Here is a 12,754-nt window from a genome sequence, read left to right on the forward strand (position 1 = left end):
ATGGAAGTACCCGCATGTGAGCCGCGCTTCAACATGGACGGATTCGCCCATCCGTCGGCGCTTTTTGAAATGTCCTCCTTCCATTCATTGATTGGATGAAATTGAAAATTCTTTTTAGCCAATCATCAACACGAATATCTGACTAGTAACCGTCCATGGTAACCGCATTGAGCAAGGACGACATGGGTGGGCCGCGACGATGGATCCTGTAGTCGAAGCAAGCGCGTTTATTGCCCATCGATGGCACAAACCGACAGAGTCGAGGACGTCCACCGCCACAGCGTCGCTGCAAGGCGCCACCCACGTGTTAGATTTCCACAATTCCAAGAGAGACAAGCACATGAATCCCTACGACCCTCGCGCGCTTCGATCGCATCCCAAGCCACCACAACGGTGCACATCATCCCCAAACGACGGTGACACGCTGTTTGCGTACCAGCCACTGTTTTGTGACGAATTCATGGATGCCCAAGGAGTCTTGTTTTCAATGTCCAAGACACCACGCGAGCGCTCACCCGTCGCAGCAGTCCCCAAGGCATCGCGAAAGCGACCGCAGTCCGCCACAGTCAAGCGCGTAACGAGCCCACCCGTCGCCATGAAAAATGTCATAAGTACTGCCCGGTTGCTGGATGAACCGACCGACGACCCCGTTGCGACAATGATCTATCGAAGCCCTGGCTTCAAGCAAAGGTCGTTGCAAGCACTCGAAGCAGAAACATATAGGCTGCTGGACCACACAAGATCAGTTGTCGCATGGGAGTCGGTCCGGGCGCCTTGCGGTCCTGCACTGTCGGTTGTGCGAATGCGGAACGATGGCAATGACCGCGGAATTTCGACCACGGGTCGCCATCGGTAAGTAGCCGCAGATGCTGTACCAAGCGAGAACGATCGCGCACCACTGCCCTTCTCGGCTCTTGTAAACTTTGCATTGACTAAAACACTGAAGCATTGTAGGCCTTCGCTGCAGGAAGTCGACCGAGCATGCCACTGCATCTACAAGTTTGTGTGTCGGCAATACCTACGCCGCAAACGCGATCGGTTCGTGCGGGCGTTGCAAGCGAGCCACCCTGACGTCCGCGAATTCTCGGACGGCGTCATCGTTGCATGCAGAATGTTCTCTTGCACGAAACAAGCAAAACGTTCATCTCATAGAGCCCACATGGCCGTCGAGTCGTCCTTGGAAGCTTGGCCCTCGAACCAAGCTTCAAAGCACTCAAACAAGCCAGCCAAGAAAGGCTGCGCCAGCGGTTGTTCGTCGTCGAAATCCAACCCCCCCGAGACCATGCACGGGAAAGACGACCAGATCGACGCTGGGTCCAGCAATAGAATCCCTCCAAAGCGTCGAAAAGGGACCGAAACGACGTCGGCGCGCTGTACCCTGGCGAGAAGCGACCCACTCAGGAAGCTTCGATGCCATGTCGTCCGAGTCAAGGCTGCTAGGCGTGCAGATGCCACATCGACAAGTCAATCCGTGCGATCCACCACCGTACGCCACAGTAGAAGTGCTAAAAGGGTGTTCGTGGGTAGAGTCTGCACAGAACCTCCGTTCACCCGCAACAAACCCCCCACAAGCTCCAATTTCCCAAAATCCCATTTTTCCCCACTTTCACCCACCTCTAAACCCTCAAGATGGCACCAAAGAAGAGCAAGAAGAAGAGAACGAAGATGAACGTGAATGCGCCTGTTGCTTCGGGCACGTTGCGGGGTGAACAAGTGTCTAGCGCGATCGATGCCACGAAGAATACTGCTCTACTCGAAGATGTGTTGAAGGCGAATGGAGAGGAGCACCTCTACGACACGATCAAGCAACTATCTGTTCACGTGGAAGACAACCCGCCCGTGATATTTGGATGGCAAAACGTGGAGGTCTTTGTTGAAGCTATCCGGGATGCTCAAGAGCAAGCAAATGCACCAGGAGTTGCGCCACTACCACCTGATCCACTTGGTCTTCCTGCGGCGTTGACGTTGCAGAACTTCAAGGAAGCCGTGCTCGATTATGCAAGGATCCAAGAAGCTCCTCCTCGTCTCGACACCACGTGTCTTCCATGCTCGTTGATGCAGAGCCATCATGTGGTATGTATGCTGCGGAGTCTCGACTTCAACCCGTGGATCCAGCGCATCATTGCCGTTGGAGGACCAAATGCACTGCCGATCGCATACGTCTACTTGCCGCGGCCTCGCTCGATTACTCTTGACAGAGCCATGCCGCCACTTCAGAATAGCTTGTGGGGATAGTTCTATCCTTCGAAGACCGTCTTGAACGCGTGCATCAATCAAGCGATAATGACATTTCCAGCGAAAGCTACTGTCTTATTTCCATGGCGTTCAATATTAATGCTGCGAAATACCAATTGAGGAACCCTCACGTCAGGTTCGCAATGTCCGCTAAATTGATAAATCTACTCGAAGAACGGAACCGCAAAGCAGGTGAGCAAGTTGGCAACAAAGCATGTCTTCCAGCCACATTGACGACACCAAAAACAAAATGCCCTGGTGGCATTTCATTGGAAAGCAGTAGCAAGTGGCAACCTGAATGGAATGCTTGGGCGTCGAGGCAATGGCTTGGCCTGACGACCGCGTGCCAGTAAAAAGTCAAGGACAACAGTCTCGCCATGCACGTCGAAATTCTTCAGCAGCACATCAAGTCCCTGTCGCTGCAGCGGTGGCACAGTTGGGGAGCGCAAGAAACGGTCGTGCTTGACGATTGTTCGCTGCTGGCTACGACAAGCCAGCCCGACAAGACGCGTACGATAGCAGCAATAAACGGACGATTCTATCGAGCCGAAAAATCGTTATAACAAATCAAGTCCAACATGAAATGTCGCATATTCTGTTAACGTGTACTAGTACTCGCTTTTTCATCGAATTAATTTAATTTTCTTGAAATTCTTTTTCGAGCTGAAAGTATAAATCTGAAATTAAAATTATGGAACTTACGTTTGGAAAGCACGTTGGAAAATCACTCGACGAAGTTTTCGACATCGACCAGCGTTACATACAATACCTTATGTCCGCAAAGGCTTCCTTTGTCGATCCAAATATCAGACAATACATCCAAGAAGCGTTCAAAGATAAAATCTGCGTACCATTCGGAAAATATAAAGACTTCACGTTCAAGAAAGTCCGATTGACTGATCCAAACTATTATGAATGGCTAATGAGAACCTTTGCCGATTTCAAATGGATTCAATAAACTCAATCATTCTGATCTAAAAATTTTAGTATATAAAGCAACAATTAGATTTTAAGAAATCATGAAATTAATTGAACACATCTACAAGATTGTTCATAAAGAACTTCCAATTGTTTATATTGGCATGACGATGAACACCATTGAAAACCGATTTCAACAACATAAAACTTCCAGCAAAGCAAAACTTAATGGTTCAATATATCCTTACATGAGAGAACATGGAATTAGTGAATTTAAGATTGAATTGGTTAAGTCATATGAAGTAGTTGACAGTCAACACCTTCGTGTCTATGAAACACTATGGATCAATAAGCTCAAATGTATTAATAAACAGGTTAGCTTCAACCCCATCTCAAACAAAAAGCACAACAAGCTATTACTTAAAATCATAAATGAAATAAAACATTGGCTCTCAGATCATTAGAATCTTTGAAAAATAAAATCGCCTCCTCTTGATATAAAATCTTCTATAGTATAATCTAAAAAGATTTTATAATAATGCCAAAGCGATTAGACCCAAACTTCGTCAAGCTATCACGATCCGAAATTAATAAGCGGTACATCAACAAGAATCGAGAGTACATAACGGAGCGTAATAAGCTTTACAATCGATATTATCAAGAATGTAAAGTGCTGCGACGCATCGGTAAGCATTTCGAATTTACTCTTTAAAAACAAAATCTACTTTTTTTGTTCAGATCAATATACATATATTTGCAGACCTCTCAGAATTCTAAATTTTTAGTTCTATTCTGATAAAAAAATCTTATATTGTATATACTCGGATTAGATTTTATTCCAAGACTCCAGCATGGCACTCTCCAGCAACCTCACAAACGCGCTAAAGCATCGCCGTGATCTCTATCAACGCGCCAAGCAACAAGGACTCCCAATTAATTGGCGAATGTCCACAGAAGACATGGAAAGAATTTTCAATCATAACAAGGACAATGCTGCAACTAAGATTGCTTCCATTGTTCGTAGAAACATCGCCAAGTCGCAATTAAATGATCTCAAGGCTCTCAAAGCAGTGAACAACTTCCAACCAATGACGATCTTGTTGGAACAATTCAAGCGCATTCGTCCTAACATCGTTGCACCTGCGGACAAAAGCCTTTTTTTTCAATTTCTTGATGACGACAAATCTGTTCTTCGATCGTATCATCTCGATAGCCATATGGTTAATGTAGAGAATTTGTATATCAATGAAGAGAATCAATACTCTTCTGGCGCAGATGTTGATCTCGATATTTTCCCAACAACAATGGTTACTATTGAATGGATCGATAGCCCCAAACGCTCTAGATCGGCTCGTAAAAATTTCTTTCGAAATTTGACGAAGGCTGACTATAATCTTGAGGAATTTCAAGTATACGCAGAATCTAGTATTGAGGAAGATAAACTTCCGGAAGAGTCGGAAATTCCATGCTTATTTTATGCTCTTGAACAAGCTGGGGTGTCAAAAGTAACAGTCAACAAAATCAAGCAGGTTATGTTCCATTCTGGTGTGACAAGTCATTTGTTTGAGAAGATCGCGAAACAATTCAAAATCAATTTGGTTGTAAAAACATATCGTGAAAAGGAAACACAAAAAGATAGCAACATTGCTTATTATGGCCCTAACGGTAAAAGCAAGAACCCTCCCATGGGTAAAAAGAACATTTATCATCTCGGTGTCACTCCCAAGCATGTTTTCGCGATCAAGCCTACCCAAATTACATTGACTGCACTCAACAATCCAGATATTGTTAATGATACAGGAAGAACCGATTTTATCCTTGATCATGGAAAGCCGAGCTTTAATTCCAAACGCATTAGCTTTCTCGACAGCTATGATGTAATTTCTCATCTTTATCGCAATCGTGAGCAGCTACTAACCCCAATCACTCAAAACAATGTCCCTATGTTGTTGAATAATGATTATCAAAAGGTTGATTCACTCGATGAAGATGATTTTGATGATAAATCATTTTGTGAAATTGGTCAAGTTAAAGACAATATGAAATATGGTCAATCACCCTTTAATCAAGTAAAGAATCGTTTTACAGAGAAATACGAGGAGATTAACAATTTCAACGTCATTTACTTTGATTTTGAGACACTCGTAAAAGACAATGAGCACGTCCCCTATTGTGTCTCATTCAAGATTCTCAAGTATAAGTTCCGCAAGTTACACTCGACTGGTGAAACACAACATTTCTATGGCTTTGACTGCGCACAAAGATTCTTGGATGCTATTCCTGAGAAGAGCCACAATCTCTTGTGGGCTCACAATGCTGGTTTTGATGTACGTTTCCTAATCAAGCATGTCACTAGCTTCTCATCGAAATGCAACATGATTGAATCCGGTACGAAGCTTAAGCAAGCTCATTGCTTTTACAAGGGCTCCGAATTGGTTATCAAGGATACGATGAGTTTCATCAATAGCAAACTAGCTGATCTCCCATCTATGTTCAAGGATGCTAGCAAGGGTCTTCAACTCGAGAAGGAGTCATTTCCACATGATCTAATCAATGAGAGCAACTTTCAATCTCTTTGGTCGTTGGAGTATTTGGATACCTTCGAGGACAAGGATGCTATGATTGCAAATGCCGCCAAGATTGGTGCTATCACATCTGCCGCCGACGACGCCAGCCGTGGGTGCAATGAAGGTTTCCTTGATAGTCCTGCAGAGCAGGCTCTAGGCGTCTGTAAGACGCTTGACGTTCAAAAGTACGCAATACATTATTGCAACCGGGACGTTGACGTTCTCCATGCATGCTTTGAAGCTTTCCGTACTATGTTCATTGATCGTTTCAAGATCGATGTTTATCGTTTCATGTCAATGCCATCCGTCGCATATGCGATTCAACATAACGAAGGCTGTTTCGATAGATGCTTTGCAGAGAATGGTGTTGTTCTCGGATTCATTAGACAAGCCATTGTCGGAGGCCGAGTTATGACAAAAGAGAACAAAAAGTATCACATCAAGCATGAACTCAGTGACTTCGACGCAGTCAGTCTCTATCCAAGTGGACAAAGCATTCTCAAAGGCTATGTGAAAGGCAAAGCTAAGCTATTTAGGAAAGCTATTCCAAGTGACGCTGATTATTACATTGCTCGAGTACGCTTTACTTCAGTTGGAAAGCATCGCGCATTTCCCCTTCTCTCAGTTCAGAAAGATGGTAGTCGTAATTTCACGAACGATATCATCGGTCAAGAAATGGTCATGGGGAAACAAGCTCTTGAAGACATTTTGATGTTCCAGGATGTTGGGTATGAAACCATCGAAGGCGTTTATTGGAATGAAGGATTCAACACACAGATTGTGAAAACCGTTAAGGATCTATTCAATGAGCGACTCCGATTGAAAGCTGAAGGTAATCCTCTCCAAAACGGAATCAAACTTCTATTGAACTCTGCATATGGTAAGTTGATACAGAAACCAATCGTCAAAGAGAAGCTACTCGTTAAGGGTGCTGATAAGATCAAACGTCATACTCAAAACAACATTCACAAATTGATCTCTAGAACTCCTATCTCAGATGATCTTGCATTGTTTGAGCAGCATAAGTACCTCTATGAGCATTTCTCACCCGCTCATCTCGGAGTTCAGATTCTGGATGCTTCCAAGCATATCATGAATGAAGTAATGTGCTTGGCAGAAGATTTGGGATTGGATATTTGGTATCAGGATACAGACAGCATGCATATCGATCGAGATGCTATTTCAAAATTGGCAGACGCTTTTCGTATCAAATATGGACGAGAGTTGATTGGTAATCAAATGGGACAGTTTCATACTGATTTCGATTTGAAGGGATCGAAGGGTGAAGTCTATGCCAAAGAATCGATCTTCCTTGGTAAGAAATCTTACTTGGATGTACTCGTTTGCACAGGTAATGATGTTGAGGGGCATCATATCCGTATGAAGGGTATTCCTGGGAAGCTACTATCTCACGAAACATATGAAACGTACATGAAGCTTTACAATGGCGAAGAGATTGAGTTTGATCTCGCTGAAGCCTGTTCAATTGATATCAACACTAAAACACAAAGAGTAACGAAGCGCTTGAAGTTCAAGCGACGAGTATCGTTCAAGTAATCGGCACCAGAGGTGCCACAAAGTAAAAATGTAAGTTCATCCAATAAGTTTTTTTTGCTCACATATACTATGGACTCACTTCTCTATAAACTCTATTATGACCCTAAAATAGGTTTCATCAATTCAAATGCTCTCTACAAGAAAGCCAAGGCACTAAACAAACAAGTAACTCTAAAACAGGTTCGAGAATGGTACAAGACGCAAGATTCAATTCAGCAACACGAATCACAAACGAAGAGATTTCCTGATTTCAATATCACATCAAACAACCCTAACGAATGGCAAATTGATCTAGCATTCTGGGATAAGATGCCTATCTTGATTGCTGTGAACATCAACAGCCGAATTGGTTATGCCAAGCTACTCCCAAACAAGCAAGCTACAACTATTCAAAAGGCAATGGACGGATTCATTTCAGATCACAAAGTCACTGCATTGATGTCAGACAATGGTTCAGAATTCGTAAACAAGCGAGTAGAAGATCTACTATCAAAGAATGACATCAACCACGCTAATGCAGCTCCTGGAGATCACACAGTACTTGGAAAGATTGATCGATTCATTAGAACCATAAAGGCTCGACTAACGAAGATGCATGATATGAAGATATTTAAGAAACTCACACAAAGACATCTCGATGACGCTATTTCGAACTACAACAATACAACTCATTCGTCGATTAAAGTAACACCAAGTTCGATGGAGGGAAAAGTCATCTATGCTGAGGTTGATCACAATCAAAAGGTAGCTAAAGAGGTAGAATCTGGTATACCGATAGGGTATATGGTTCGTTACAAGCTGTCATCTGGGAAGTTTGACAAGGAAGGATTGAAGTATTCTAAATCAGTCTATGAAGTGGTTGGATTGGATGGCTTGAAGATGCATCTTCGATCTAAGAACAACCATGTGCTATACAAGCCAGTGAATGATTTGAAACTAGTCCAATCAAAGGTCACAAACGTCCTAGGTAAAGCAAATGATATTTTCGAAGCTAAGCGTATCATTGATCATGAGAAACTCAAGAACGGTAAATACAAATACTATGTCGAATGGCAGGACGGTGACAAGACTTGGGAACCTCAAAGTAACATTCGCATCTTCAACAAATCAAAGCCATCGCAATTAGAGAATAATTACTGGACGTCAATTTGATCTATAAATCTAATAGTATAAAAACAATTGAAGATCTCACGCCTGATGTCAGGTGTGAAAACTCAATGCAATGCAATGACCAAAATAGGTCAACGATGCCTTAGACGATGTGATGGACGATATTGCGTCTCTCACATCGCGAACTATGAAATCGATTTGAAACGTATGGAAGAGAAGCATCAAGCGGAAGTCATAATGCTAGAGATTCATAATGAGTCTCAAGAGCGAGACATTCATCGGTTGACCAGTCTCAATGAACTATTAGAATCAGAAATGAATGATATGTCGAAACGGATGAAGTCTCAAAAGTCAAATATCAAACCTATATCTTCATCGGATGATGTGAACTTGATCATTCTGCGTCACCTCCGGAAGGAACATAATGAGTTGACTGATTCATATGACGAGCTCAAAGAGCAATATAAGGCGCTTAAAAACGCATCCTCGATTGAGATTGAAGATCTCAGACGAGAATTGGCTAAGGCTAATGAAACGATAAATGAGTTGCAACCCGATGCCGACTGCTATCGTTTTATTCAAAGGTATGAGGCTATGAAATTAAAATACGAACAAGATGAGGTTGATTTTGAGAAGAGATCAACTGAATTCCATGAACTTAGATTAAAACGCAATATTCTTGTGCACGTTGTCAAGTGATAGCCAGCGGAGGTGGCATGCTTTCTTCGAAAGCTATAGGCTTGTCAATTAATTTTTTTATGAATGAGTTATATGCAGGTCATGTATAACAACAAATCATGTTTCCGTCATTCAAATCGATTAGTGACCGAAAGAAGAATCTAGCTCAGTTTCATGATGACATCGCTACTGATCTACTCAATGAGGAACTCAAGAAGCAAGCGTATCAGAATGCTATCTTCAGTAATGACCCGTTGAATCAAAGCAAGATCAAATTATTGACTCCGCAAACGTTTACGATGGGTACACAGACAGGGACGCCCCCTCTGGGGTCTAACCCTCTATCACGTCGTAACAGCACATCGTCGGATATGAGTGTTCAATCTAACTGGTCAGCTGCTTCTCCAGCGAGTAACATCGATCTCGATTATTTCTTGAGTCAGCAGATTCCGCGAAGTCAATCGAGTCTCATTCCATCGGAATCTAGTGTCGGATCTATTCGAGTCCCTCGAGATTCAAAGGGTAACATCCTCGGTAACTATGTCGATCCAGAGGGTCATATCTATTATAATAGCGACGGTTCCCGTAGAACGGCTAGCCGTAAAGACTCTGTGAGCTCAAACACTAATTCGAGCGTTGCTTCTGAGGACGTCGGACCAACACCTCTACAACGGTTCGAATTGATGGAGAAGACGATTAAACAACTGTTTATGGATTATCCTGAGATCCTACTAGCAGATGGGAACAAAAAGTACCATCCTATCCGTACTGATGGGGTCCCTGATAATGATCTATACTTTGAAACGGAGAAACCGAGGACGATTGGTCGACTCCGTTACCGAAAGAACGAGCAACCATACCGACCACAAGAAAAACACACTTTCTTCAACCGAAACAGTTATGGGAACACATTGGCTCAATTCGATGATATCCTACGTAGTTGCGGTGTTAGATCTAACGCTCTTGCCATCCCCAGTGACGCTCTCTCAGATGTAAGCAGCGTTAATGAATTCATGGATGCTCGGTCAGATGTGACAGGAACAACACTTAGCATGGCGCCTCGTAGTCGATTGAAGGCTCCATCTTCGAGTGGGGACTCAATTGAGGGTAAGGGTCTTCCGTCAGGTTTGGTTAGATTTGGAGTGCCATTCAAAGGAGTGGGTATCCGTAATCCTCCACCGCGAGCTCGTACTGAACGAAAGCTAACAGGGCGAGGTCTCACTGGAAGTGGGAACGATGTTCATCATTGCTTGCAGAAAGACTGGTTGTATCGACCACTCGGCGACAAGTATGTGCATCTCAAGAGTCTCGCTAATAATGATCTTGTGCTGAAGTATCGATCTGGGAGCTCTTATGCTAAGAAGCTCCCGATTAGTGTGGATGTCGCTAACATGGTTCGCTCGATGACTTTGGAGGGTAAGAAATTCGATATGGATCAGTACAATCAAATGACTAACAATGATCAAAAGGTCAACTACGATCTCATGCAAGTCACTAAAGCGTATCGTATGCTTCCTAAGCAGCTTAGTAATCCCTATGATAACGATTTAAACATTAAATATCAAGCTGAACTTGATAAGCTAGTAGGAGAGATCAAGCTGGGGAATCGGAATAAGAAGAACATGGATGAGTTGGTCACGTTGAGTTCGTATCTGTTTAAACACGATGGAATTGATTTCAATACGTATCGGAATTATTTGTCTCTTGTAGTATAAAAGATGCGTATCAATAAACGAAACCCACTGAAGCGACATCACAATAACGTGAAAGTCGAGTACGAAAAAGATGCTCAAGCTAATGAAGACAAACTCATCGAGACAATGGATAAACTCTTGATTGATCGGAAGAAGGCTGGTGCAAGTGTAGCTGTCGGTGTACAACGTGCTATCAAGAGCTTCTCAACGAGTCTCTCGAAGCGTCACAAAAAACCTCCGACGTTCGCTCTTTAAGAGCAACCAACGGTTGCAATGGACTCTGTCCATAATTATTTTAATTCTGACAGATAAAGTATGTGACTTAACTATAGCAATAGATTGCAAAAATGGTAAAGACCGCAGAAGGCTACGTCATTTGTCGAGTGGGTAACATTGGGAAGAGCAAGCTTGAGAAGGCTGTTAAAGGTAAGTCCTTGACACTGTCTGCTGATGAGCTTAATGGGAACGATCATCAGATTGTTCTTCATCCAGCTAATGCCGCTAAAGTGAAGGCGGCACAGAAAGCAGGTAACAGGGGTTGTCGCCTAGACATTACTCATGGTGAAATTCAGCATGATATTGACCACCTCCAAGGTGGATCGTTCTTCTCTGGTGTTTGGAACTTTCTAAAGAACAATGCGACACCGTTGCTTGACATCGTAGCTAATGTAGCTAAACCAATCGTTGGAGACGACGTGGCTAACGCTGGTCGCTCTCTGGCTCGTTCTATCACAGGGAAGGGTCTTCAAAAAGGTTCACCAGAAGCAAAAGCTCATATGGCTGCGTTGCGTGCTCGTCGTAAGGGAAGGGTAGCAGGTGCATCATTTCGATTGAGTTAGATATTGACTCGCAACGAGTTGCGGTCATGCTTCCTTCGGAAGCTGTTATAAACAAAAAAAAAGATATTGATGACGTACATCTACCGTCTACAAGATTACTTGTCGTTCTTTTTTTCTGTCTGTTTGTTAGAACGGAGTAGCAATTGAATACTCACATTAGGATCTCGGAAATAGACCGGATTACCGTTGAAATCTGTTATGATCAACTCAATGTAAGATCTTGCTGCGTTAGTAACACTAAGCCAGCTCAGCTCAGGGAATTTAACATCGATCATCTGACCAATAGTCGTACCTTGTGTCGTGAAAGAAGTCAATACGTCAGGGGGATTACTATATGCGTTATTCACCAGATTACATCGAACGAGGTAACCAGACACAGGGTTAATCTGTGGTGATTTCGTCGATAGAAAGCTCTGTGCTGTGGTTGTCCAAGTTGCTGGATAACTTGCTGGATTAAACCCGATTACATTACCGAATTCACTAGATGGAACAACAAACAACGGAGTGAAAGCACTCGTTGTAGATAAACCAGTACCACCGGAGCTGTACAAGCCGGATCCAGGACGAGTAAACCCAGGAGGAAGCGTAGTCGGTACTCCAACCACATCGATTTGACATGCGTAGAACGTCGGATTGCTTTGAATTTTAATGAAGAACACATTATTTCCTTGTGCGTCTACCAAATAGGCACCAGCTTGAATCATTTTCAACTGGATAGCGTTGTTGAGGTCGGAATAGCTGTAGTAACCATCTTGTAGAGTGAACGATATCACCGATTGAGTCGCAACAGTGGGCATAATAATCGAGAACGTGTTGTTACGATAGGTGCTAGCATCGATGTTAAACTGGCTATTGTACATTTGAATGCTCGCGAGAGCAACTTCTGTATCTTTGAAGTTCACTGAGCTGTTTCTCAATTCATAGCGCAACACATTGTTCGTTGCATTCACAATGTTGCGACGACCAAAAGCAACCAGGGAGCTCATTATTTCGTAAGACTACAGTTGCTTATATTACAACTCATCGATATTAATTACACGATCAAAATTAAACCTCAACTGACCGTTCACTGAATCAAGCATCAAAGCCTGTCCCTTGTCCTTAGTCGCTAAGTGATATGCTTTCATGAGTTTCTCAATAGTAACACCATCTAGAG

General features: G+C 43.1%; 2 protein-coding genes across 2 annotated transcripts in view; both read left to right on the top strand.

Annotated features, from left to right (window-relative positions):
- H310_08449 (hypothetical protein) overlaps window positions 1–1,620 on the top strand; it is a gene marked incomplete at both ends in the record, with an annotated part of 3,037 nt that extends 1,417 nt beyond the window's left edge. The window contains one exon of the mRNA XM_008874179.1: window positions 1,528–1,620. Coding sequence (XP_008872401.1) covers window positions 1,528–1,620 — 93 coding nt within the window. The remainder of the gene's footprint in view (window positions 1–1,527) is intronic.
- Window positions 1,621–1,629: 9 nt separating this feature from the next.
- H310_08450 (hypothetical protein) lies at window positions 1,630–2,235 on the top strand (the record flags this gene model as incomplete). The annotated part of the gene is made up of 1 exon (XM_008874180.1): window positions 1,630–2,235. The coding sequence occupies one exon, from the start codon at window positions 1,630–1,632 to the stop codon at window positions 2,233–2,235; it is 606 nt and encodes a 201-aa protein (XP_008872402.1).
- Window positions 2,236–12,754: the final 10,519 nt, after the last annotated feature.

Source organism: Aphanomyces invadans, assembly GCF_000520115.1.
Source record: "Aphanomyces invadans strain NJM9701 unplaced genomic scaffold supercont1.17, whole genome shotgun sequence".
Classification (NCBI taxonomy): Eukaryota; Oomycota; class Saprolegniomycetes; order Saprolegniales; family Verrucalvaceae; genus Aphanomyces; species Aphanomyces invadans.